General features: G+C 49.2%; 2 protein-coding genes across 3 annotated transcripts in view; one reads left to right on the top strand and one right to left on the bottom strand.

The window, feature by feature from the left end:
• Positions 1–25527, bottom strand: part of MICOS10 (mitochondrial contact site and cristae organizing system subunit 10) — a 285369-nt gene that overhangs the window by 68445 nt on the left and 191397 nt on the right. The window lies entirely within an intron of this gene.
• The window catches only part of CAPZB (capping actin protein of muscle Z-line subunit beta), a 70971-nt gene that overhangs the window by 42580 nt on the left and 2864 nt on the right, over positions 1–25527 (top strand). For both annotated transcript variants that reach the window (XM_069874462.1, XM_069874460.1), the window contains exons 5-8: positions 13028–13169; positions 14091–14207; positions 22874–22939; positions 24095–24171. In XM_069874462.1, the coding sequence (XP_069730563.1) occupies positions 13028–13169; positions 14091–14207; positions 22874–22939; positions 24095–24171 (402 nt within the window). The remainder of the gene's footprint in view (positions 1–13027; positions 13170–14090; positions 14208–22873; positions 22940–24094; positions 24172–25527) is intronic.

Below are 25527 nucleotides of genomic sequence, written 5' to 3'. Positions count from 1 at the left end.
TCCCTTCAGAGGCTGGAGGCCGTTCTGTCCCACTCTCCATGGGGTAGGGAGTGTATTTAACCTGCACTACTGACCACAGCCCTTATGTAAGCGTTCATTCACAGAGAACACCGGGCTCCAGTGCACTTGGATTTCCTGGGCTGTGGACATTTTCTTTGTATAATGAGGGTTTCTGCTGGGTTTTTCTGCTGGGTGGACTGCTGGATCTTGTGCTTGCCATCATCTAGCCAGCATGGACTGCCTGTCTTAGAGAGATGTTATGTGTCTTAACACCACGTGAGCACTTGTTTCTGAGATGTTGCTCTGCATGGTGCTTGCTTACCTCCCCAGCTTTTGAACATCTTACACTGGTTGTTCCAGCAGGGAGCAGAAGAGGAAGTTGTTTGCTTCGGATAGAAAAATGAGTACTTTTGAGAATATGTGTTATTCCCTCTCAGCTCTTGGCCTATGGTCCAAGCTGCCTCTGGATTATTTCCCAGTTTCCCTTTATGCACAGTGATGATATCTCTAAGTTCATCTCAGGTGTCTTCCATTCATATTAGCTTGCTGGTGACTGCTGGTCTACTTGAGTGTTGTCCTCAGAAGCTTGTGGGCCAGCACCCTGAGCGACTGAGTGGGGAAATAAGTTTGGAGAAGTCTTGTAGTGTCGCGTGGAATTGGTCATGAAACAGCTGGGTTGGGGCAGTCCCGAGCACAGATCCAGACTGGACAGAGAGTGGATTGAGAGCAGCTGGGAGGGGAAGGACTTGGGGTGCTGGAGGATGAGAAGCTCAGTATGAGCCAGCAACATGCGCTGGCCGCTCAGAAATGATTGGCTGTGATCTAGGCTGTGTCCAGAGCAATGGGACCAGCCAGGGCGAGGGATTCTGCCCCTCTGCTCCACTCTTGTGAGACCCCACCTGGAGCCCTGCTTCCAATTCTGGAGTCCCCAGCACAGGAAGGACACGGAGCTGTTGGAGCGAGTCCAGAAGAGGCCACGGAGATGATCAAATGCCAGAGCACCTCCTGTACAAGGACAGGCTGAGAGGGTTGGAGTTGTTCAGCCTGGAGAAGACAAGGCTGAGGGGAGACCTTAGAGCAGCTTCCAGTACTGAAAGGAGGCTTATAGGAAGGATGGGGACAGATTTTTTAGCAAGGCCTGTTGTGACAGGACAAGGAGTAATGCTTTTAAAAATGAGGGATAATAGGTGTAGCCTGGATGCAAGGAAGAAATGTTTTGCTGTGAGGATGGGAAGGCCTTGGCCCAGGTTGCCCAGAGCAGTGGTGGCTGCCCCATCCCTGGAGGTGTTGAAGGCCACGTTGGATGGAGCTTGGAGCCCCTGATCCAGTGGGAGGTGTCCCTGCCTATGTCAGGGGGATGGAACTGGATGGGTTCTGAGGTCCCTTTTGACCCAAACCATTCCATGATTCTGTGAAAACTCAAGCACAAAAGTTCTACCAACTCTCCAGCACCTCTTGACCAGTGTCGAGTTGTTCCCTGTGTCTGTTTTAATGCCAACTGCCTTTAGCAGCTCTAGGGATGCCCACCTTTTATTTCTGGAGGTGTGTTTGTCTCTTTGGGTCCAAGAGGAATTATGCAACATATTAATCCCCTCTCTGTTATATGTGATAGATGACCGAGAAATGGGCTTGTTGCTGCTTTTACCAAAACTCATGTCACTTTCCCAAACCCCAGGTGTTTGATTTTGATCTCCTGCTGCCAGGTTTAACTCAAGACACTGCCTGCAGCCAGTGCCCTGGTGTGTTTTTGTTCAGTGGGTAATTATTCCCAGATGGAAGTCTAATATCTGACACTATTCCGCTAGAGCCCAGGCTCTCCACTTCCAGTGTTGTGAAGATAAGTTCTTCAAGCACATGGTTGTAATTCATTGCCCTTTGCTTGACGTGTGTGTGCGCCTGATGGAAATCAAAGCATAATGGACCAGGGCATCTGGAGAAACCTGTCTGACCTTGTTTCTGTGTTCTGTTGGTTTGGGTTGGAGATTATCAGTGCTTTAAGTAAAGTAATCTAATTGCTCTTTGTTGTCTGGAAGAAACCATTTCTGAAGTGGTTAAACAGACGTCCCTGGGGAAGGGTGCTGCTCATCTGAGTGTTTTTACAAACAGGATGGGTTTGGGCCACTTTGGACTTGTTCAGTAAGCTGACATGCACTTAGAAAGCTGTTTCTTACCTCTTTGTTTCTCAGGTTAAGTTGGATTCATTGGTACTTTTGATTTTTAACAGCTTTAAAGAAAAAAAAGAAGAGAAAATGCTCATCTTTATCATTCTGCTCCTGAAGATGTTTTTATCGATTAAGGGTTTGAGTTCCCTCAGCAGAAGAAGCAGTGAAGCCTTTTGAACTCCTGCCTAACCCCAGTTCCTCTTGACAAGGAATTTGGTAGGAACAGAAGGCGATCTGGGAGAGAGCTGACCTCTAGAATGTCTTCGTTGTGTGTAATCCTCTTATTATTGACATTTGGGTTGGAATCTAGTCCAGAGTGGAGTTGGTCTCTCCAGTTTTTAAGAGCGTTGGTGCTGATGGCACACATTTCAGCTAAGCGTTTGTGGCAGCATGGACACTGCCTAAACTTAACCCCATCACCTTCTTCTCTTCTGGAGGAGAGGCTGCCATCCTCTCCTGTGCATGTCCTCAGGGGTACGTGGAGTCAGAAGCCTTTTGCTAGAGAGCTTGAGGGGCTGCTGGTCAGGTACAGCAATGAGGTCCCAGTGGCAGATGAGCTTATCCTGTAACCTAGAGAGTGCTCAGGCCTCGCTTTTGTTTTTATTAGTGTTTAATCATTGAACAGCCTGGATTTGCCAACCTTCAGCAATATCTCGCATTGGCTCCTTGACTCTTTGCCATTGAACTCTGTGCCCTGCAAGCTGCTGGGGAGCTTTCCCCTTCTTAGCTGTTGGTAACTTCTTTCTTGGTCTGGTTTGGATTGCGTGTGTGACCCCTGCTGATCCTGGCCTTCAGCTGTTTGTCTTGATAGAGAAAATGACAAACCTCTTAGTGCTGCTCTCAGACTTGAACTCTTCCAGGCAGCTGCTATAGCTCAGCATCTCCTTTCTCTCTCCCTGCCTTTGTGTATCACAGAACCACAGAATGGTTTGCGTTGGAAAGGACCTCAAAGCCCATCCAGTTGCACCCCTGCCATAGGCAGGGACACCTTCCGCTGGATCAGGGGCTCCAAGCCCCATCCAGCCTGGCCTTGAACCCCTCCAGGGATGGGGCAGCCACCATCTCTGGGCAGCCTGGGCCAGGGCCTCCCCACCTGCACAGGAAAACATCTTTTCCTAAGATCTCATCTCAATCTCCCCTCTTTCAGCTGAAAACTGTTTCCCTTGTTCTCTCTATACACTCCCCAACCAACAGCCTCTCCCAGCTTTTCCTGCAGCCCCTCACCTGCTCTGGTTTCACTGCTCGGGGTGCACTTCATTCCTCTCTGATCCTGAAAATACTTTGCACTTCTCACACATTTGCAGCAATTGCTGTATTGATTTGTTTGACCGCAGTTGATTTACTTTGTGCATGGAACAGCACTAATTCCACCCAGCAGAGAGGAGCCCACATGTGAGCGGTGTAATTAGTGCGGGTGGTTTCGCAGTGCTCCTGCCCGTAGGTGTGTGGGGGGAGCAGGCGCTGAGCCTCGATGCCTGCAGTGCGACTTTCAACTCTCAATGATTAGGCAGCTGTGAGCTCTCTATATAAGTGTTCTGTCTGTGTTTAGATGTAAACCTAGTTTGCCTAAACTAAAAACCCCTGGAAGGCTTTGAAGTGACTTTATTGCCATTAGCTCACTGTTCCTCATTAAGGGTTACCAGCCCTTTGTGGTGGCTTTCTCCTGGGCAGGAGACTTGCTGTGGTTTGCACAGCAAGGGCCCTGCAGATTGAATCCAGATGCGTTTGTTATGCATCCCAGCGCTAAGGAAACCTGACTTTCCATCTTGCTGCTGGCTGGGGCTTTGCACAATAGGGTGTGACATCAGGATTATGTCACCTGTGAGAGCCTTGCCTCCGGGTTCCCCTGATAAGTCCAAGATGAGGTCTCCTAAGACAGAGTGAAGCAGCCAGGATGCTCACTGCTTCAGTGCTTACGTACTTTTACAATGAAATCCATGATGTTTTCCCAAGAAAGTTGTTTAGATGTTGGAGTAAACAGAGCAGTGTTGGAGTCTGTTAACTCAGCCATGGGCAGCTCAAATCAGGGTCAGTGTTGAAGTTGTTGGTATATATTACACAGATTAGAGCAAACTTAGACCAAGAGAGGAAAGAATTAAGCGTATTGTCATGCTGTGAGAATTAAATTGGTTGCTTTTTATCTGATTTTTTTCTGTCTTTGGATGCTTCATTTTGTAGCAGCTCTGCACAGACTGCATTCTTATCTTCTGAATCTGAGGTTTTCAGCAGAGGGAGGAGTTTTTCCCTTGAGTTCCCACGGTTCTCAGTGATTACATAAAACCTGAACTCTGGAGAGGGAGAGCTTGTGTTAAGAGGTCTGCACTGGTGATGCAGCACTGTCCTCAAACGCCGTTCCCTGAAGGCTTTAAATCCCCAGTAAGAAATTACTTACATGTTTCAAAAATGGACTACAATTTAAAATCTCGGTTTATTATCATCTGAGATTTTAGAACTGATTATTTCTGATAATGCATGGCTGTGCTTGCACAAATTTACATTGTGCTAGGTTTTAATGATGGAAAACTGAAAACAATAACAAATAACAGCCACTATGTAGTATATCTGGTCTGTGCCTATATAGAGTGTGTCCCATGAAACCTGGAGTCTACGTGGACTTCAGCAAACTAAAACATGGGACAGAAGCCTGCTGCTGTCTTTTCCCCTCCCACCCACAGCTGAGTTACAGCTGGCAGCGTCTGAACCATGTCAGACTGGTAGGTGATGCAGCAGAGGCAGCTCTGCAGAGCACGTGGCTGTGGTGAGAGGTGGCTTTAAACTGGAAGAGGAAAGAATTAGATGAGACAGAAAGGGTCATTGGGCACTGGAACAGGCTGCCCAGGGAGGTGGTTGAGTCACCTTCCCTGGAGGTGTTTAAGGCATGGGTGGATGAGGTGCTGAGGGATATGGTTTAGTGTTTGATGGGAACGGTTGGACTCGATGATCCGGTGGGTCTCTTCCAACCTGGTTATTCTGTGATTCTGTGAGACATTGGGAAGAAACTCTTCACACTGAGACTGGGGAGGCCCTGGCCCAGGCTGCCCAGGGAAGTGGTGTTTGCCCCATACCTTGAGGTGTTCAGGACCAGGTTGGATGGGGCTTGAAGCAACCTGATCCAGTGGGAGGTGTCCCTGGCCTTGCAGGGGTTGGAACTGGATGGGCTTTGAGGTCCATTCTGACCCAGACCATTCCAGCATTCTGTGATCTGTAAGCAGTCTAGCTTCCTGGCAGTTAATGAACCAGTTACTCCTTTGGCTGTGGTACAAAGTGCCCCATTGTCTTGCTTACTAGGTGGCTAATGGAACTGTTTCCAGGTGACCTCCCAAAAGGCATTTGGTCATTGGTTTCCCTCTGCCAAGAGCAATTGGATGGTGAGGAAAATGTGTGCAATACACTTTTTTTTTTTAAATAATGGAAGGTGCTGGGAAGCACAAAATGGGAGGTTCTGAGAGATTTGTAGCCTTCAGGATCCCATTGTTTGGATACCATTTTCCTTTCTTACAGAGTTCTTGCACTTCACAGCTCTGCTTTGCCGGTTGAGTCATCCCGCTACAGTCCAGATGTGCTTTAAGTACCCCTGGCACTGGAGCTGCACGTACCTAAGGAGATTGGTATGCATGCTCGGGGGGGTCTGCACCTGTGTGTGCTGGAAGGGCTTTCTGTAACGTACCTGCATGGAGCCCACCATAGCTCAGGGCTGTGCTCATAACCCGTGGGGAAGCAGCTGCTCTGAGCGCACAGACATTTCAGCTTCCCCGTTGTAAGGATTTCAGTGTCCTGCAGTTGCACCCCTGGGACCAGAGTAGTAGGGAGAGGGGAATCATAAATGATCTGTACCCACAGCAGAGGGAGAAACATCTCACTCAGGCTGGTTCCTGGTACTTGATGGTCCTTTTCATGGAAGAACAGGCTCATGAGCCTCGTTACCTAGGAGCTGGGTAGAAAATACGGGCAACAAATTTATTTAGTGGCAACTCAGGTCTCTTGATGCTGTGCTGAAGACTTTCCCCCTCACCTGAGCTACAGGATGGCAGGTGATTTGCACGAACGCCTCATGGTTTGGGGGAGGTGGATGGCTGATGGTTGCCACTGCCTCCCTATTTGTGTTGCTGTTCACATGCTGGGTTGACATGATGGAGTGCAAGAGTTGGGGAAGGGCTGGCTGAGAATGGTTCCCAGTCTCTTGCTGTTGCCCTCACCTGTTTTAGTAACAGCTGGGATGTCTCCTCCCTGACCTGCCCTTTAGGGGATGGTTTTGAGGTGCTGTTAGACACTGCCTTCTCTGATTGTGACTCCAGTCCCTCCTGTAAAAACATCTGTAGTTGAATTCTCAGTGTTTTATTTTGGGTAGGTTTGTTAAACAATGGGTTTCTTGGAAGTCTGGAGATCTAAACAGATGGAGATGATTCGCTTTCTATGCTGAACCGACATAGCTGGAAGAAATAGCTGTGCAACCTTTAGGGGGATACAAAGAAATTACATTTTGCTGCTTCAAACGAGCAGTCTGAAATGCTGTGTAGCTCTTTTAGGCTTGCATAGCCAGTGTGAGGTTCCAAGTCCTGGTGCTTTGGCATCAGGGGTTATGGCTTGGTGCTGTGAGAGACATAACCAGATACCAGTACCCACCCAGTGTCCCTGGCTCTCTTACTTACTGGAAAGTACCAAGTGTTTTTATGGATGAGTGGTTTGCTTCTGAGGTGTAATTTAAAGTCACGGCCTGTTTTTATTGCTGTGTGGTGGAAACTCCTTTTCTCAGTGCAGATCCATTTGCGAGAAGTCGGATGTCACTGGGAAGGTGATGGTGCCTTTTCTGGTCTGTCCTTCAGTGGTAAAACACAGTGAGTGAGCTGTCCTCCTTTCCGGAGGTCTGTGCTGGAAGCAGGGGGATTTCTTCACTTATCCCATCCCTCTTGAAGTGACAGCTTTGTTCTGGCCACAGTCTCCCAGTTTCATGGAGCTCGAGCTTCTCAAACAAGTTTCCATCCTGTGTTTCCGCCCTCTTGAACTTCAAACACTTCATAAAGCTTTGGATCACTCGTAGCTTAAATATTTTCTTTTATGCTCGCATCGGTAAACTAGGTCAGTCCTAAGTGTGACATTTTTTGTATAAAACAGCTTTTTTTCCCGGAGTTCTGTGGTTGATGAGTAATGGGCATAAAACTGAAGTGTTTGATCGTTGGCACTGGGGCCAGAATTGATTTGGAATGGAACGCTCTTCTGAATCTTGTACAGAGAAGGAACGATGGCGTTGGCCTTTCAGCCACCTTCCTGCACAGCTTTATAAAAGGTTATTTTACTGCAGACAGAAGAACACTGACTGCTCAGAGAGAGCACGCATGTGATCTGGCGGGGGTTTGGTTGTTAGTAAAGGGACGTGGCAGCCATAAGACGATGTTTTTTCATCATTTTGTAACAAACTCTTGTCTGTAGGTGAACCTGAGGGATCCTGAGGGATCAGTGTCCTTATGCAGAAGGGGAATGATTGCTTTGCTTTGAATTGCCATCCTTTGAAAATGGTTTATCCTTAGGGATGTTTCTGAGGTACCCCAGCATGAACTTGAGGTTTTCTCCTACCTCAGACTCTTCTACATCTCAAAAGCAGGTGTTGACAGCTTTGTGTTGGGCCTTAGTTACTTTGGGAGGGGATTCGAGCTTCTAGGGAAGACGGATTGCCTTGTAGGATAATGCACCAGGAGCAGGGCTCTCCAGAATGGATGATCAAAGACAATCCTGTCCGATCAGGAGCTGTTAGGCTTTCAGTGATTTCCATGTCACTGCTGCGTTTCCCTTCGATGGGCTCTGCTTTGCCCCTGTTTCTTTAACAGAGAAGACACCCACTTATGCCTTCAGGGACATTGTCCAGGCTGGTAAACTCTCCTGCTTGGATTTAGTAAGTGCCGCTCTTAAGTCTGCGGTGGAGGAGTTTCTTGGAGGTAGTCCAGCCTTCTTGCAGCAAATCCAGGTTGATGTATGTAGATTTAAATTCCTCCCAATCTGTCTCTCATCCAGGTCTCTGTTACGTAGCAGCCAGTTAACCTGTAGCACTTCTGTATTTTTCTGGAAGAAAGAAGGTTTCAAGGAACATTTCCCTCTCCAGACCTGACCTGTAGTGATTAGTTGTAGATGTCTTCTCCCTGTGAAGGAGGAGTGAGTGTTTGATAATGCATTGAAGCCCTGAGGAGGCTTTGGCCAATGCGTATCCTGGCCTTGGGTTCATAACGGCTCGGTCATTCTCATTTGAGTCTCCGGACACTGGATCTGGCCATAGCAACGCAGCTTTATTGAAATAGCGTGTTGGTATTTAAAACAATATTAATGCTATATTTGATTCATTAAATATACAAAAGCGAGTTAAAGCGTTTCCATGTGTGCGCTGTTAGTTCTGGCAGGAGGTTCCTTGCATGGTTTCATGTGGTTTCAGACAACATTTTAGCACATTCTTAAAATACCCACAAAAGCCTTTATGTAAAATCTCATAAAGGTGAGGCACATAAAAATGATTTTTTTTCCTGTTTCATGTCATTAGGATCAAAGTACAGTAGGTAGGGATAAACTTCCAAAAGCCTTGTTTCGGTCCCTCTCTTAATTAACATTCCATGCTCTTAGTGAGCTCATAAAGTGGGGAATGGGGAAACTGTCTGAACACACTGTAGTGTTCTCAGGGGCTGTTTGCTCAGTCTGAGTGAATTCACTTCTATAGATGAATACTTTTTAGACAGATCTGGTCTGGAAAGGGGCAGCAGCTTCTGCTCTCAGAGCTGTGATTCACGCAGCCCTTCTTGGCAAAGGAGGGGTTGCTCAGGTTGGAGCTGAGGTTCGCTGTGGGGCTGATTGATGGCATGAACCAAAATCCATTTGCCAGTTCCCCAGGGGGTGTAAAAAGAGTTTCTGTTGGTTTGTTAGGTTTAAGTTGCCTGCTGGAAGCCTGGCTTTAGCATCCTTGAGGAGCAAAGGGCTTTCTCTTTATACTGGTGCATTATCAGTGCCTTGGTAAGCGTCCTAGGGCTGCATCGGGTGTACTGGTTGCTTGAGTGGCCGGGCTGAGCTTGTTGATGGGCAGCAGTGACCACCCACTAAAAACACAGAATCACAGAACAGTTTCATTTGGAAAAGCGCTTTAAGATCATCGAGTCCAGCCATCAATCTAGACCTTATCCCCAAGTATGACATCTGCTCATCTTTTAAATCCCTCCAGAGTTGGGGACTCAACCACCTCCCTGGGCAGCCTCTGCAATGCCCGAGAACCCTTTCAGTGAAGAAATTCCTCCTAATATCCAACCAAAGCCCCTTCCCCCATGCATCTTGAGGGCATCTCCCCTTGTCCTGCTACTGGCTATCAGAGAGAAGCACTTGCTTCCCACCTAATCACAACCTCCTTTCAAGCAGTTCATAGAATCATAGAATTACTAGGCTGGAAAAGACCACTAGGATCATCGAGTCCAACCATTCCTATCAACTTCTAAACCATGTCCCTGAGCACCTCATCCACTCGTCTTTTAAATACTTCCAGGGATGGTGACTCAACCACCTCCCTGGACAGCCTCTGCCAGTGCCCAATGACCCCTTCTGTGAATTTTTTATTTCTGATATCTAGTCTGAACCTCCCCTGGTGGAGCTTGAGGCCATTCCCTCTCGTCCTGTTCCCTGTCCCCCTGGGAGAAGAGCCCAGCTCCCGCCTCTCCACAACCTCCTTTCAGGTAGTTGGAGAGAGCAATGAGGTCTCCCCTCAGCCTCCTCTTCTCCAGGCTAAACAACCTCAGCTCTCTCAGTCGCTCCTCGTAAGACTTGTTCTCCAGCCCCTTCACCAGCTTCGTTGCTCTTCTCTGGACTCGCTCCAGAGCCTCAACATCCTTCTTGTGGTGAGGGACCCAGAACTGAACACAGGATTTCAGGAGCGGTCTCACCAGTGGGTCCAGAGGGAGAATAACCTCCCTGGACCTGGTGGTCACACCATTTCTGATCCAAGCCAAGATGCCATTGGCCTTCTTGGCCACCTGAGCCACAGCTGGCTCAACGAACACCCCCAGGTCCTTCTCCTCCAGGCAGCTTTCCAGCCAGACTTCTCCTAGTCTGTAGCTGCTCAGGGCTGTTGTGCCAAGTGCAGGACCCAGCATTTGGCCTTGTTAAACCTCATCCCATTGGTCTCAGCCCAGCGGTCCAGCCTGTTCAGATCCCTTTGGAGCCTCCCCACCCTCCAGCAGATCCACACTTCCACCCAGCTTAGTGTCGTCCGCAAACTTGCTCAGGGTGCACTCGATGCCTTCATCCAGGTCATTGATGAAGACATTGAACAGGGCTGGGCCCAGCACTGAGCCCTGGGGAACCCCACTTGTCACTGGCCTCCAGCTGGAGTTAACTCCATTTCCCACCACTCTCTGGGCCCGGTCATTCAACCAGTTTTCCACCCAGGAGAGTGTGTGCCTGTCCAGGCCAGAGGCGACAGCTTCCTAAGCAGAATGCTGAGAGAAACTGTGTCAAAGGCTTTACTAAAGTCCAAGAAAATACATCCAAAGCCTTTCCCTCATCTAGTAGGTGGGTCACTTGGTCATAGAACGCAATCAGGTTTGTTTGGCAAGACCTGCCTTTCATGAACCCATGTTCACTGGGCCTGATCACCCAATTCTCAGTTGTAGAGAACGATGAGGTCTCCCCTCAGTCTCCTTTTCTCCAGACTAAACAACCCCTGCTCCCTCAGGCACTCCTCACAAGGCTTGTGCTCTAAACCCTTCCTCAGCAACTTTCCCTTCTCCGGACGTGCTCCAGCCCCTCAGTGTCTTTCTTGTAGTGAGGGGGCAAAACTGAACCCAGGATTTGAGGTGCAGCCTCACCAGCAGCAAGCACAGGGGAAGGATCCCTTCCGTACTCCTGCTGGCTGCACTATTCCTGATGGAGGCCAGGATGCTGTTGGCCTTCTTGGCCACTTGGGTCACTGCTGGCTCATGATCAGCCACTGTCGACTAACACCCCCAGGTCCTTCTTCTCCAGGCAGCTCTCCAGTCACTCTTCTCCAAGCCTATGAAGTCATGTACCCCTCGTGGGGTCAGCACTGGCTTTGGTACAGACTGGGATCCATGCAATTAAAAGGAATTTGGGCTCTTTGGGTGACTGCGTTCTTGAAAGAACACACTGGGCTGATCTGTCAGGGCAGTGGATATGCTGGAAGTCACTGATGTTAATTGCATTCACCTTCATTAGCTTTTCTTCTGGCTTGTAAAAAGGACACTTAGAATCGTGGAATGATTGAGATTGGAAAAACCCTCTAGGCTCGTCCAGTTCAACCATCAGCCCAACCCTACTGTGCCTGCTGAACCATGTCCCCAAGTGCCACAGCCACATGGGTTTTGAACCCTGCCAGGGATGGAGACTGTCCTGGGCAGCGTCTGCCAGCTTCATCAAGTACTTGGTACCTTAGAACTCCCAGCTAATATGGAGGGTTCAAAATATACAGTAAATGAAACATTCAGTGCCATTAACAACTGTTGAGGTTGTGTTTAGAGAGGAAGAGAGCATGAAGTTGGGAAGGTTCAATACATTTGGCATGTTGGTGATGAGTGACGCTTTATTTTCTCGCAGTAGAAGTGAAACATGCAGTCACTTGCAGAGCTGTGTGATCGTCTCACTTATGGCAATAAGAGGCAGGAGCACAGGAGGGTTTCACCTATGTGACTCTCCCAGCTTTGCTGCTGGAAGCTGTCCCTCTTAGCAGCCCCTTCTGTGATGGGTGAGGAGTTGTTGCTGTCCTCCAGACAAGGAACTCTTGGGTGGTTTGTCTGTGTTGTGTGTCCTTGCAGAACAGGGGACACGTGTGCTCAGAGGAGAACAGAAATGTCTGATTGTTCAAGCGTCACTGATCTAGCTGAAGCTACCTCTCCTCCTTTTCTTCACTCTTCGCAGACGATGGTGACTGTGCAGGATGAATTCATTGCTGAGGTCTAAGTGTCATGTGCCACCAAAGAATATTCCCTTTTGTTCAGCTCTCTTTATGGCCATTTGGTAACTTGAGATTGGGAACTGTTGGCAGAATGCTTTGGGTTGCAGTTTTGGTGTTCTAGAAGCCCAAATCGCTTTTTATCCATCTTTCTTCCTGCGACGTTGGGTTGTTTACTGTTATTTTAAAGTGTCTCTCACATAGGACATTTAAGGAGCCCAGCACTGGTGTGACAAAGGAGCTGGGGTCTGCAGATGTTATTGCCTTGTTAGTTTTCTAAGAGCGTACTTTTTGCTACAGAAACCTGAGATTTAGGTAGTTTAGCCTATTTTCTGTTGTATTCCATTCCTGAAGCTGGAATATTAGGTGGCCCTCAACAACATTGCTGCATTTCTAAGAACGTGGGCTTCAGTTCAGCTCTGTTTTCAATAAATCAGTAAGTTGCCTTCACACAAACCTTTGAGACAGCAGCACAGAGCTCCTTGCTTGCTCCTTTTGTTTTAATTAGCGGACTTTGTTGTGAAGAACTTCCAGACTTTCCCGATAGTGGGAGAAGAGGGGAAAAACCCAGCCCCCAAACTGTAAAAGAAATCCTTGCTCTCAGACCACTTTGTAGCTCATGCTTTTACCAGCTGTTGGAGTTAATTGGAATCAGAGGAAGTTTGCTCAGGCACTGGAGATCTGCAGCTGGCTCTGTTTCTCACCAGGCTTTTATTCTCCTTCGGAGAAACGTATGGGTTTTTGTAATTAAAATCTCTTTATTATAAAATGGTTGAAGCTGCTGCATTTATGGGTGTAGAGCTATGCGAGTGTGCTGTCTTAAGAGGAAAAATATCTTTACTAGGTTGTAGAGATGCTGCTGAATTAAGATGATGATAGATATCTGCTTCTGCTTGGGTCTTGCTTACTCTTACCGTGACTATTGGATTGCATCCTGCAGGTATTTTGAAGGTGGAGTCTCCTCTGTCTACCTCTGGGATCTGGATCATGGTTTTGCTGGGGTGATCCTCATTAAGAAAGCTGGAGACGGATCAAAGAAGATTAAGGGATGCTGGGATTCCATCCATGTGGTGGAGGTTCAGGTACAGCCTCTGGGGCAGCTGATACACTGGAGTGAAAAAAAAACCCAGTTAATTCCAGACAATTAGGGAGCGCAGGTGTTCCCCAGAACAATGCCATGTTGTGTTTGGGCTGTAAACTCTTTCCCTGTTCATGTTTGAAAACTCCCTGAAGCAGTTTGGATGGAGATAAGTCAGGGCTATAATCAAAGAGAATCCCAGCAGAACTGGAGGTGTGGTCCTGCCTGTGCATGGGATCCTGGGGCAATTTTTTTCTTTTAATGTAAAGATCTGCAGATAAATGTCATTAATTAGGAAAGAAAACCAAGATTAAATTGCTCTGGCTTGATTGGCTTGGCTAAATTAGGGGATTGTGCACACTTAGTTGTTCTCAAGAAACAGTGTGTTGAGTGCAGTTGTGCATAGAGAATGATGGAATGGTTTGAATTGGAAGGAACCTTAAAACCCATCCAGTTCCAACATCCTGCCATGGGCAGGGACACCTTCTACTGGATCAGGTTGCTCTAAGCTCCATCCAACACAGCCTTGAACACCTCCAGGGATGAGGCAGCTGCCACTTCTCGGGGCAGCCGTCACTTCTCTGCGCAGCCTGGGCCAGGGCCTCCCCACCCTCTTCATAAAGAATTTATTCCTAATGTCCAGTCTAAATCTCCCTTCCAATTTAAAGCCATTCCCCCTCATCTCATTACTCCATGTGCTTGTAAAATGTCCCTCCCCAGCTTTCCTGGAGCACCTCTCAGTACTGGAAGCTGCTCTAAGGTCTCCCAGGAGCCTTCTCTTCTCCAGGCTGAACAACCCCAGCTCTCACAACCTGTCAAATACCTGGCCTATTGCTCCTGGGACCTTCAGGGCCGGCCCCCATTTCATGTTTGAAGGGATTTTAACCCCTTGTCTCTATCCTTTTTGTTGTCCTTCCCCTTTTAGGAGAAGTCCAGTGGCCGTACTGCTCATTACAAGCTGACCTCCACAGTGATGCTGTGGCTGCAGACTAACAAAACTGGTTCTGGTACCATGAACCTCGGTGGGAGCCTCACCAGACAGGTACGTCTGTAAAAGCCCCTGCCTTTCTGGATTTATATACCCGGTAGCCCCAGTCGGGCACAAAAAGCTGATTTTGTGAGGTGTTGTACAAATGTCTCTTCCCGTGCTGTGTAGGTGAAACAATTGGTGCCCTGTGGGCTCTGCTTAATGGCAGCACAGCTTTCAGTTAAAAGTAAACATTCTGTCGTTCAGATTTGCATTTAAGTCTTAGTTTTTCTTTTGGTATTCATGAATTCTTATGCTTCCTTGTGTCTTACCCAGATTTTTTTCTCTATAAGATTTGCCCACTTTCCTGCTGGAAGTTTGGAATGGGTTCCTGCACGATGGCCTCTTCTGTTGTGCCTTGTTCATAAAGCCAGACAGGCCACTGTGGACGAGCCAGATTTTGCGTTGGCTCTTGAATTCTTCTGTTCTTGGAGAATCTGGTTCTCTTTTAGTGCCCTTTTTGCTCTTTTCTGCCACCCATTTAGAAAATCTCAAAGAAGAAATACGATAATTTGGGGTTTTGTGCCAGCGTTAATCGTTGTGAGTTCCTTCTGAGAGCCGTTTTCCACGAGGAAGGTGCCAGGCTGGTGAGAGTTCAGGCCGTGCTGCTGTCTCAGTCTCTGCCTTCCCTGGGTGAAGGCGCTTCTCCCCACCACCTGCCCAAAATGCCATCGCCCTGCCTTGTGCCGCTGAGAAACTGCAATTGCTTAGGATCTGGCCTGTGGAAATCAATTACATGAGCAGAGTAATAAACTGCAGGGACAGGAGGGATATTGTCCGGTCCTGAGTGACTGGAGAGATTGGCAGTGACTAAAACTCCATTATGAGGCTTCCCAGGGCTGGTGGTTGCTCTCGATACAAAGGACAATGCAGACTCTGTTCGACAGTCCGTGGGTTTGTACAGGTTTGAACCTAGAGGAGGAAGGAAGGGGCTGTGATTGGAATTGTGTTGGTATTGCAGTCACAGGAGCCTGCCCAAGACCTGTGTGGTTTTTCTTTCCATGTTGTTGATTTAGAGAAGAAGCTGATGGAAAAGGAAGAAGGATCTGGAGACAGTTGTGAGGGCTGCGTACTCAGAATTACACCCGAGTTACGGTGACCCAGACAAATATTTAATTCCAGGCCTTCCCAATACTTCAAATCACAGCTGTGAAGTGGAGGCCAAGGGCTCGACTCTGGCTGTGGCCTCGTGGTGCGCGAGAGCTGCGCCAAGGAAAACAGGAGCCTGTTGGGAATGGGTGTCCTCAGTACACCTTGGCCCAGATTGCTCGGCCGTGTTTGGTTTGACTTTCCCTCTCTAGTGTAGAGATTCATGCTTCTGTCATCATTTGAACAGCAGATCGTTTAATTTACATTTGATGCATTAGCACAGGGGCCAGCTTCCAATGTAAGTAACCGTAAAAACACCACCGGGGCTGTGATGCGCCGCTGCTGCACAAACAATGGAAACTGAGTTTCCCAATTCAGCTTTGGGCCAGAGGTTTTCAGTTTGGAGTTGCCATGGTGGGCTGAACGGGACAGGCTCTGTCAGAATCCACAGCAGAAAACTGAGATCTGCATGCTGCCTTGGAGGAGGGTGAGGAGGAGCTGTGTGTCCTGAGCTGTTTCTTTAGCAGTAGCTGGACCGAGCTCCTGAGTGCAAGGCTGCTGTTGTGCTGTAAATCCTGTTTGCCACATCACCTAAGAGCAGCAGCTTTTAGTTTGACTTTGTGGGAGGTTTTTTGTACAGCCTGGAGCCAACCTAGGGCACCAAAAGTAAGTTTTTATTGTCTCTCAGATGGTCTGGTATGGTTTTACCTTGGCGGCATCAGTCACCTGGTGTCCTACTCAGAATTTGGGAATCATTTTGTACATGGTAAAGTATCTGTGGTTTTGGTCATAGAATCACGGAATAGTTTGGGTTGGAAGGAACTTCAAAGCCCATCCAGTTCCACCCCTGCCATGGGCAGGGACACCTCCCACTGGATCAGGGGCTCCAAGCCCCATCCAGCCTGGCCTTGAACCCCTCCAGGGATGGGGCAGCCACTCCTGCTCTGGGCAACTCAGTGTTTAAGCTCTTTGACCACCTTTGATTCTACAATGCGAGTAGCAGATGTCCTTGTGTTTTTGTGGGAGCTTTTGAAGTGTTCACAAGCTTTGTAATATCCTGGCTTCCAAACTAATGGCAGAGAGAACCTTCCAATGCTTTGAAAAGGAAGTCTGTTGAGAGCCGTTGCTTTGAAACCCTTTTTGCCTCGTGGCTGCAGATCGGGTATTTTCCGAGTGATGACTGGAATGATTAACTCGGTGGCCAGGAGCAGGCGGGAAGGAGCAGCTAAGGTAATGCCTCCTGATTCACTGCCTCTGGCAGCGTTAGGAGCTGGGCACATCTCGTGTCAAAATGCTACATGGAGCATTTGCAACTGCATGCAGAAACACTTGCTCAGTCTTTCCCCTTCCTAACGGCTGCAGATTGCGCTTGGTACAAGTGATCAAACAACCCTTTTTGTTCTGTGAGGGGACAGCGTGGCCACATGGCACAGCCAAGTGGGATCTAGGAGTAGGAGTCCAGGAACAGCTGCTGAGTCTGTTCCTGCTGGGGAAATGTTGTTGCCCTGAATCAGACACAAACAGGGGGCCTTTGTTGCCTTTGTCAGTTTTGAGAAACTTGTGCTTCCACTTAGGCAATTCCTAAATTTCTCTCTCTCTTTCTAAGACTCCAGGTGTCTGAGTGTTCCTGCACCCAGCCTGGGGCGATGCGGTCTTACACTCTAGGGAGCTGTTCCTTAGGTCGCGTCCCTGTCCTGTGTCACAGCCTGGGAACTGATGTGTCACTTCCAGTTCACTGAACTGCTACTTCCCAGTGGTTTTCCCAGTGCAGTTTTCCATGTACTGCAGTAGGAGTTGTCTCTGTTTGTAAGGGGAGAGTAACTGTACAAACACTTTATAAGTGAGTGGACAGAATAAAGGAAGAGAGGGAGAGACGTGGTAGCAGACTCCTCTGCCCTGGGGAGGCTCCATCCAGAGTCCTGTGTCCAGTCCTGGGCTTCCTAGCTCTGGAAAGACAAAGAACAACTGGAGAGAGGCCAGAAGAGGGCACGGAGATGATGAGAGGTTGGAGCATCTCACGAGAAGGAGAGGCTGGGACCTGGGGCTGTCCAGCCTGGAGAGGAGCAGACTGAGAGGGGACCCGTCAGTGCTGGTCAGCGTCTGACGGGCTGGGGGCAGGAGGAGGGGGCTGGACTCTTCTCAGTGGTGCCCAGCAACAGGACAAGAGGCACCGGGCACAAACTGGAACAGGGGAAGTTCCACCTGGACATGAGGGAAAACAAACCCAGTTCCTTCAGCCGACTCTCATAAGCCCTGTTCTCCAGCCCCTTCCCCAGTTCCATTCCCTTTTCTGGGTGCTCTCCAGCCCCTCCATGTCCTTCTTGTAGTGAGGAGCCCCCAGGCCTGGCTGGACGGAGGACTCCCAGCTGACATCGGGCACTGGAAGTTCCGTCAGTACAAGGGCTGAGGCTGGAATTAGGAAGGGGATGGAGCAGTCGGTGTGTACTGTGCCCTCTGCCTTGACAAGGGGCTATGAGTGAAATGCTGAGAGGGATGGACAGGACATGCAATCTTTATACACAGAGAGCAATGCTTGCTTGCAGGGAAATGAAAACTGCCAGCAGCTTCCTAATTGCCTTGCATGTTCTCTGGTGGCTGCAGGTACCTCCCACCCGCTTCTGATTCAAGCCAGATGCTTGGCAGATGATTTTCTCCCTGGCAGATGTTTGGGTCCCATCCTCTTTGTGTAGGTTGGACTCCCTTGTGTCATTTGCCCCAGCACCGTTGGGCTTTTGCGGGATCCTGAGGTCTTGTTGGGTGTACAGAGCAGGTGTGATCCAATTTCATTTTATGCAAAGTAGATGTTGCTTTCCCATTCACTGGCAAACTGTCAAAGATGCACTTTGTTGGACAGGTTTCTGGAGCCCCCTCCTTAAAAGTGAGACGAGCAGGTGTCTGCCTGTGATCTCACTGTGCACAAAGGCCGCATCTGTGTTTCCTAAGCCGGGATGGACATAGTGAGGAAGTGCTGAGAAAGAAGTTGGCTCAAACTCCGTGGTTTATTTACATACGCAGGGGTGGGAAGGGGAGCATGTGGAGTTGTAGGGGAGCTGGAGCCCGGGATTTCAGATTAAAAAGTGCAAATGTGTTGGTTTTCATACCTGAAATGCTTGCTAGTGTGAAGGCAGAACGTTTTGCAGTGCTGGATGGATGCCGGTCTGCTGCAAACTGAGCTTCACCTGCGCTCAGGGAGATGTGCCTGTGATCTGTCACTGCTCAATAAAACACCAGCAGAGAAACTGGCCCATTTATCATCATCGGTAAATCTTCCCAGGCTTGTGCTCTGCAATTAGGAGAGTCGTATATTCTCATCAAGCTGAGCTTTCATGTAAAGGCCTATCCCACCGACTTCCAGATGTTGTAGCATTCAGCGGGGCGTCGGGGAGGGATTTTGCTCCAGATGGATCTTCTAGTTGTAACTGCTGTGACCCTTGGGCTCCCCCACCGTTTCCTGGAGGTACAGTCTCTCTGATTGCAAACAGAGTGGTGTTTGGGGTGCAGGGGACAGCCGAGAGGTACAGAACAGTCATCGGGGAATTATTTCTGCATCACACGAACAGAAGGATTTGACTGTGGATCACGTTTAAAATGGCTAGTTTAGAGAGAAAGAGAGTAGAACAGTTCAGCACGTGTGGCCTCGTGGCAAAGAGAGCTGATGGAGCATTTCCAGATGTGCTCATGGTTTAAAACATTCAGTATGGTAAAGGACATGAGATCATAGAATCACGGAATGGTTTGGGTAGGAAGGGACCTCAAAGCCCATCCAGTCCCACCCCTGCCATGGGCAGGGACACCTCCCACTGGATCAAGTTGCTCCAGGCCCCATCCAAGCTGGCCTTGAACCCCTCCAGGGGTGGGATCTCTTTGGTTGCACAGGTGAGGTCAATATACATGAGGGCCATGAAGGGATGAGCAAAGTTCTCAGCTGATCTCTACAAAGCTGCGGGATCTGTGGAGCTCATCACCTTCAATGACCTCATTAGAGTTCGAAATAAATGTTGGAGAGAGAGGCCAAATTTTATCTTGCTGATATCCAAATAATTCCCCATATTTTCTGTCTGGAGGCTCCATCCTGCCTGCTACCTGTGGCCTGGGAGCCTTTGGCTCTCACTGCCCTGTTTGTGTTCCACTAAAGAGATTTTTCACATTGCACCATGGCCAGAGTAATGTGGGTGTTGCTGTCACTTCAGAGCAAAATCATGGATGAGTTTCCTTATCTTTCCAGTATTTTTAGATTCTTTTATGATGAACCGGAGGTGATTGAGTCCCCATCCCTGGAGGTGTTTAAAAGATGGGCAGGTTAAGTGCTTAGGGATATGGTTTAGTAGTGGGCAGGTATGGCTGGACGTGATCTCAAAGGTCTTTTCCAACCTCGGGATTCTATGATTTATCCAACTTCAATTTCTCTCTCTGTATTAATTCTTCCTCCATATAATGTTTATCGAGAGCCCAGACAGCTGCTGTGTTCCATGCAGGAAACATCCAAAGTGCCCAGCCAGCCATTCAGAGCTGAACATACCCAGAAGAGAGGTTCCATCTGCTTTGGCAGACGGCTGGGAGGTGAGGCAGGGGAGTCAGGCCACAGATCTCCAGTGGGAGAGGAGCGGCTGCACCGTGTGGGTTGGACTTGTCTCCTTCTGGACTGTTAAGGCTTTGGCGGAGCTCAGCAGCAGATGGGGAGTGACAGTGGGAAGATGAGCTGCTTGTTAACATCCACTTACAGGGCAGAATTTCCCCTCAAAGCAAATTAACCTCTTTATTTAAGCTTCCTGAGTAAGTCTGTGCAGCGACCGCTGACAGAAGGGACCTTTAAACCCCCAGCTCTGCTGTTTGTGGGACGTAGCTGCTCACTGAACCCCACTAAACACCTCTTGGAACGTCTGGGCTACTAGAGCAAATAAAGATGTTTTACTGCTGGCAGTGGATTTTATGGAGATGTAATAATCCATGTTTTGCAAAAAAATAATCCCGTCTTCAGATTCTGGTTCTTCCCAAAGAGCCCGGCCTGTCCGGGTGTGGGGATACCCAGCGGGAGCTGTGGAATCCCTGCCCTGCTGCCGCCTCCGGGCTGCCCCCGCTTTGGGCAGGTTGCTGATCGCTCCCAGCCTCACTGTCACACGTCTGTGTGTTTGTGCAGCTCAGGTTTATTTTCTCCCTCTGCTGCAGCCGGGTCCATTCCCCCAGCAGTTACACGTAAACAATCCTGGGATGGTTTAGGTTGGAGGGGACCTTAAAGCCCATCCAGTCCCACCCCTGCCACGGGCAGGGACACCTCCCACTGGATCAGGGGCTCCAAGCCCCATCCAACCTGGCCTTGAACCCCTCCAGGGATGGGGCAGCCACCCCTGCTCTGGGCAACCTGGGCCAGGGCCTCCCCACCCTCACAGCAAAATATTTCTTCCTAAGATCTTTTCTCAATCTCCTCTCTTTCAGCTTAAAACTATTCTGCCTCATCCTATCCCTGATCAAGAGCCCCTTCCCAGCTTCCCTGGAGCCCCTTTCTGTACTGGAAGCTGCTCTAAGGTCTCATCGGAACCTTCTCTCCTCCAGGCTGAATCCAACTGCAATCAAAAGAATAAATTGAATGTGCTTCTTCTCTTTCTCCCCACTTCTGGGTTATTTTTTTGCCTGCAGGCTCCCAAGTAAATTCCATGCTTCCCCCAGCCTGCTGGAGCCTTGGCTTATTAGAAGAGACCTGAGCTGGCCCAGATTTTTAAGCTGTACCCTGAGGGAAGGATTGAGCAGATGGATGGGAGAATCTAGTGGGATTAGTAAAACCCTTTGAAGACTGTTCTTCCCACTACATTTTTCTCCCTGTTTTGCTTTCCTGACATCTCAGCACTTTGTGTATGGGTTGAGGTCCCTGGGGCTGGTGTTTATTGTCCAACAGGGTCTCTGTGCCTGGCTGGAATTCTTGTCTCGGGTGCTGGGGGCGACAGGCTTTTCCCTCGCTCTCATTGTACGTGGTCAGCCCTGGCACTGGATGGGCATCGTGTGGTGCAGAGTCAGACAAAATAAAGGAAATATTGTGTTCTCTGGTACCAACTTCCAGTTTTTGGTCTTGGTGATGAAAAACCTCACCTGGTTGAGGCACCTCCTTCCTGTTCAGGTTCTACGCTACAAGCGTGGTGGTGTTGAGTTGTTCTCAATTTCTGCTGCAAAGGGCCGTGTACTGCTTCCCCCATGCGCACCGCTGTGTGCTCCCTTCCCCTAACAGGTCAGTGTTGGTTCAGCTCTTTGGTCGAAAAAGAAAAATGAACAACAAACTGTCCAAATTCTCTTTCCATGCGATGGCCGCGGTTTAAATCCTCACCAGTCCAGCTGGTGGTTGTGGTTTTTGTGTTCCCTGCACCTTCCCTCTCCACTGGAATGTGAATAAAGCCCAAGATGTCTTTTGCCAGGAGAGACTGAGAATGGGGAATGTGCCCCACGTGTGGTCGGAAGCGGGGTTGGAGATGAAGGTTAAAGAAGTAGCTGGGTTTGTAGGGAGGGGTCACAGCAAACCGACAGCACCGTCCTAGCATGCAACAATAACCATGATTCCTAATCCATGTGCTGTGCTGCTGCGCTTCTCGCCTGCGCTGCCGTACGTCTGCAGCCCCTTGGTCGGCAGGGAACGGCAGTTCTGCAGCACAGGAATCTACAGCAGGGTTTGCTTTTTAATTCACGGGTTTTATGACACCCCGTTTGTTACCAACATGTGAGCCATTGTCTCGGAGATCTGGAAATATCCGTGCGTCACTGTTCTGTTTGCACATTGAAAGAATGGTTACTTGAGGATTTTGAGACCTTTAGAATCATAGAATAACCAGGTTGGAAGAGACCCACCGGATCATCGAGTCCAACCATTCCTATCAAACACTAAACCATGTCCCTCAGCACCTCATCCACCCGTGCCTTAAACACCTCCAGGGAAGGTGACTCAACCCCCTCCCTGGGCAGCCTCTGCCAGTGCCCAATGACCCTTTCCGTGAAAATTTTTTTCCTAATGTCCAGCCTGAACCTCCCCTGGTGGAGCTTGAGGCCATTCCCTCTCGTCCTGTCCCCTGTCCCTTGGGAGAAGAGCCCAGCTCCCTCCTCTCCACAACCTCCTTTCAGGCAGTTGTAGAGAGCAATGAGGTCTCCCCTCAGCCTCCTCTTCTCCAGGCTAAACAACCCCAGCTCTCTCAGCCGCTCCTCTTCTTCTCCAGCCCCCTCACCAGCTTTGTTGCTCTTCTCTGGACTCGCTCCAGAGCCTCAACATCCTTCTTGTGGTGAGGGGCCCAGAACTGACCCCAGGATTCGAGGAGTGGTCTCACCAGTGCCGAGTCCAGAGGGAGAAGAACCTCCCTGGACCTCCTGGTCACGCTGTTTCTGATCCAAGCCAAGATGCCATTGGCCTTCTTGGCCACCTGGGCCACTGCTGGCTCATGTTCAGTCACTGTCGACCAACACCCCCAGGTCCCTCTCCTCCAGGCAGCTTTCTAGACAGACTTCTCCTAGTCTGTAGCACTGCATAGGGTTTCTTCCATCCCTCCTTCTGCCAAGGAAAGCTGTCCAGCACCAACTGTCATTTCCCATGTTTTCAGTGGATTTGTGTCTTCCCTTTCTAGATGGAGAAGGATGAGACCGTGAGCGACTCCTCTCCACACATAGCCAACATTGGACGCTTGGTAGAGGTAAGCGCCGTGCAGCCCCCACAGCCTGACCCTGCTGCAGGTTCTTCTGACCACGTTTGATCCTAAGCCAGAGAGTTTTGTTACTTTTGTCTTTACAAACAAATTATTTATTCATATTGTATGAAGTCTGGTTGTGCTAATGGTGCTGTGGCTCAGTGCTCCTAGCATGACTTCCAGCATTTTGTAGACAGCTTGTGCTGCCTCCTGCTTGTTCCAGCAGCAACCGCCCTGCACGAAGAGCCACCCTTCCCTCAGAACCACTTAGCCATTCTGATCCCCGGGTTTGCTTCCATGGTCACTGTTGGGCAGTTACTTAAAATCCAGGTGGATTGTACAGAACTGTCCCTCTAACCGACAGCTTGGTCTGTACTTATTGGTGCTGTTGGATGTTGGCAGCGGGCAGTGCTGCGTCCTCAGCGTGGAGCGGGAAGGATGCAGCGGTGTCAGCCGCTCGGAAGGGCTTTGATGCACTGGGTGCTGTTTGTGGGTGCTGCCTGTGTGAAGGTGTTTGTGATTTCCTTCATCTTCATGGCCAGAGAGGAGGAATTTCTCACTTAGAATAGACTGTAACCCTTTTTTTTAAAGTAACTGGGAAGTGAAAGGCAGGCAGGTTACTTTTAAGTTTCTGGCTTGAGCAAAAGTGACCTCATGGAAAGTGCTGCTGATTGACGTGGTCGTTCTCAAAACCGCTTGCCAGGTGGTTTTAATGAACGAGTTGCCGGCTTAAAAATTTATAGCAACCCAAAAGCACAGAAGTATTGATCTGCTGGTTATGCAAAATGCCTGCCTTTCCACTTACAGTGTATTCAGTGCCGTGAAATTATGGAGTAAGGCCGGGGTGAAATGCATTTTCCTGCTCTGCAGCTGAACACAGAGTTGATCGCTAGGTGGAAACTGCCCTCTTGTGGTCTGGAAAGTGTGGAGTAATGGGGAGGAGAGGGCAGGAGCAGAGCTCAACTCTTATTTATTTGACAGGAGTAGATTGCAGGCTGTACTGCATCCTGTGAGAAGTTAAATAGCAGGAACGTGCTGGGCTGAACCATGCGGTTGTGTTTTACATCAGGATGAACATGTATGGCGCACAGAAGGGTGTGAGAGCCTCGTTCCTGAAACCGGCTGCTGTGGCTCAAGGTCTGGTTTCTTTCTTGTTTTTAGGATATGGAAAACAAAATCAGAAGTACGCTGAATGAGATTTATTTTGGAAAAACAAAGGACATCGTCAATGGGCTGAGGTAAGGGGCTCTCCAGCCACCAGTCAGACCCCTGCGCTGCCCCTGTGCGTGTGTTATCTGCTGTCTTTTGCTGCACTCCCCTGGCCCACACCAAGGCCTTTCTTGTTCATGGCTGTTCACCTCGCTGTGCTTTGGAAGCATCATTTGTGTGTGGAGTTCAGGGAATGTTTCTACCTTGTAACTATAGAAAGTGGAAGCAAAGCTTCAATCATAGAATCACTAGGTTGGAAAAGACCTCTAGGATCATCGAGTCCAACCAGTCCTTTCTGCCACTAAACCACGTCCCTGAGCACCTCGTCTGCCCGTCTTTTAAACCCCTCCAGGGAAGGTGACTCAACCCCCTCCCTGGACAGTCTGTTCGAGTGCCCAGTGACCCTTTCTGTGAAGAATTTTTTCCTAATGTCCAGCCTAAACCTCCCCTGGCGGAGCTTGAGGCCATTCCCTCTCGTCCTGTCCCCTGTCACTTGGGAGAAGAGCCCAGCTCCCTCCTCTCCACAACCTCCTTTCAGGTAGTTGGAGAGAGCAATGAGGTCTCCCCTCAGCCTCCTCTTCTCCAGGCTAAACACCCCCATCTCTCTCAGCCGCTCCTCATAATCCCTTATTCCCTCACCAGGAAGAAAACATCCCCATTGGCAACACTTGTGTTTCACAGTTATTTGTAATTTGGAGTTTTATTCTTCAAGGACCTGAAAGCTGTACTTAAATTCTGACTTGCCTCTCTGCTACCCTTAAAACCAGTCGCTTGGTCCCAGAATCAAGCCCTGACATCAATGGTTTGCAGTGTTTAGACTTAAAGTGCTGTCTTTCTCTCTGCACTGCTGGTTGCAACACAGCATGGAGGAACAGGCTGAGTGAGAAAACCCTCTGCCTTTCCATAGGGAAACTGCACCGTGCTCAGCCCCAGCTCATTCCTGGTTAGGAACGTTCCACAGAATCCCAGAGTACAGAACACGATGCCAGATCCTCTTGGTTTAAACTGCAGGTGGAGCTCCTGGCACAGTGGGATAACATGGAGCAAACAAATAGCCCAAAGGTGTGCCCTGCTGTTCTCTCTTGTACTGAAACGTGAAGGAAGGTAGAACAACAGTGCTAATTAAATATTTGTGCTGTCTTCCCAACATCTGGGGCAGAAGGAGGCAGCAGGGTCGGAGACAGTGGCTGTTCTGGGGCTTTTCCCACCCCCCAGCTTCCCTAGCAGCCTCTGTTTCCCTTGGTGTTGTGCAGGGTTGAGCCAGGAAGCATTTATTAACATGGAAAGGAAATCCATAATGCAGTCTTTCTCCTTGTGAACGTTGCCTTAAGCTTTTGTGATCAAATCTGTTTGCCCTTTCTCCCTGTTGCTCTGAGTCACGGCAC

The sequence above is a fragment of the Phaenicophaeus curvirostris genome, chromosome 22 (genome assembly GCF_032191515.1).
Source record: "Phaenicophaeus curvirostris isolate KB17595 chromosome 22, BPBGC_Pcur_1.0, whole genome shotgun sequence".
Lineage (NCBI taxonomy): Eukaryota > Metazoa > Chordata > Aves > Cuculiformes > Cuculidae > Phaenicophaeus > Phaenicophaeus curvirostris.
Note: the sequence above shows the minus strand (reverse complement) of the source record. Positions and strands in the feature narration are given on the sequence as shown.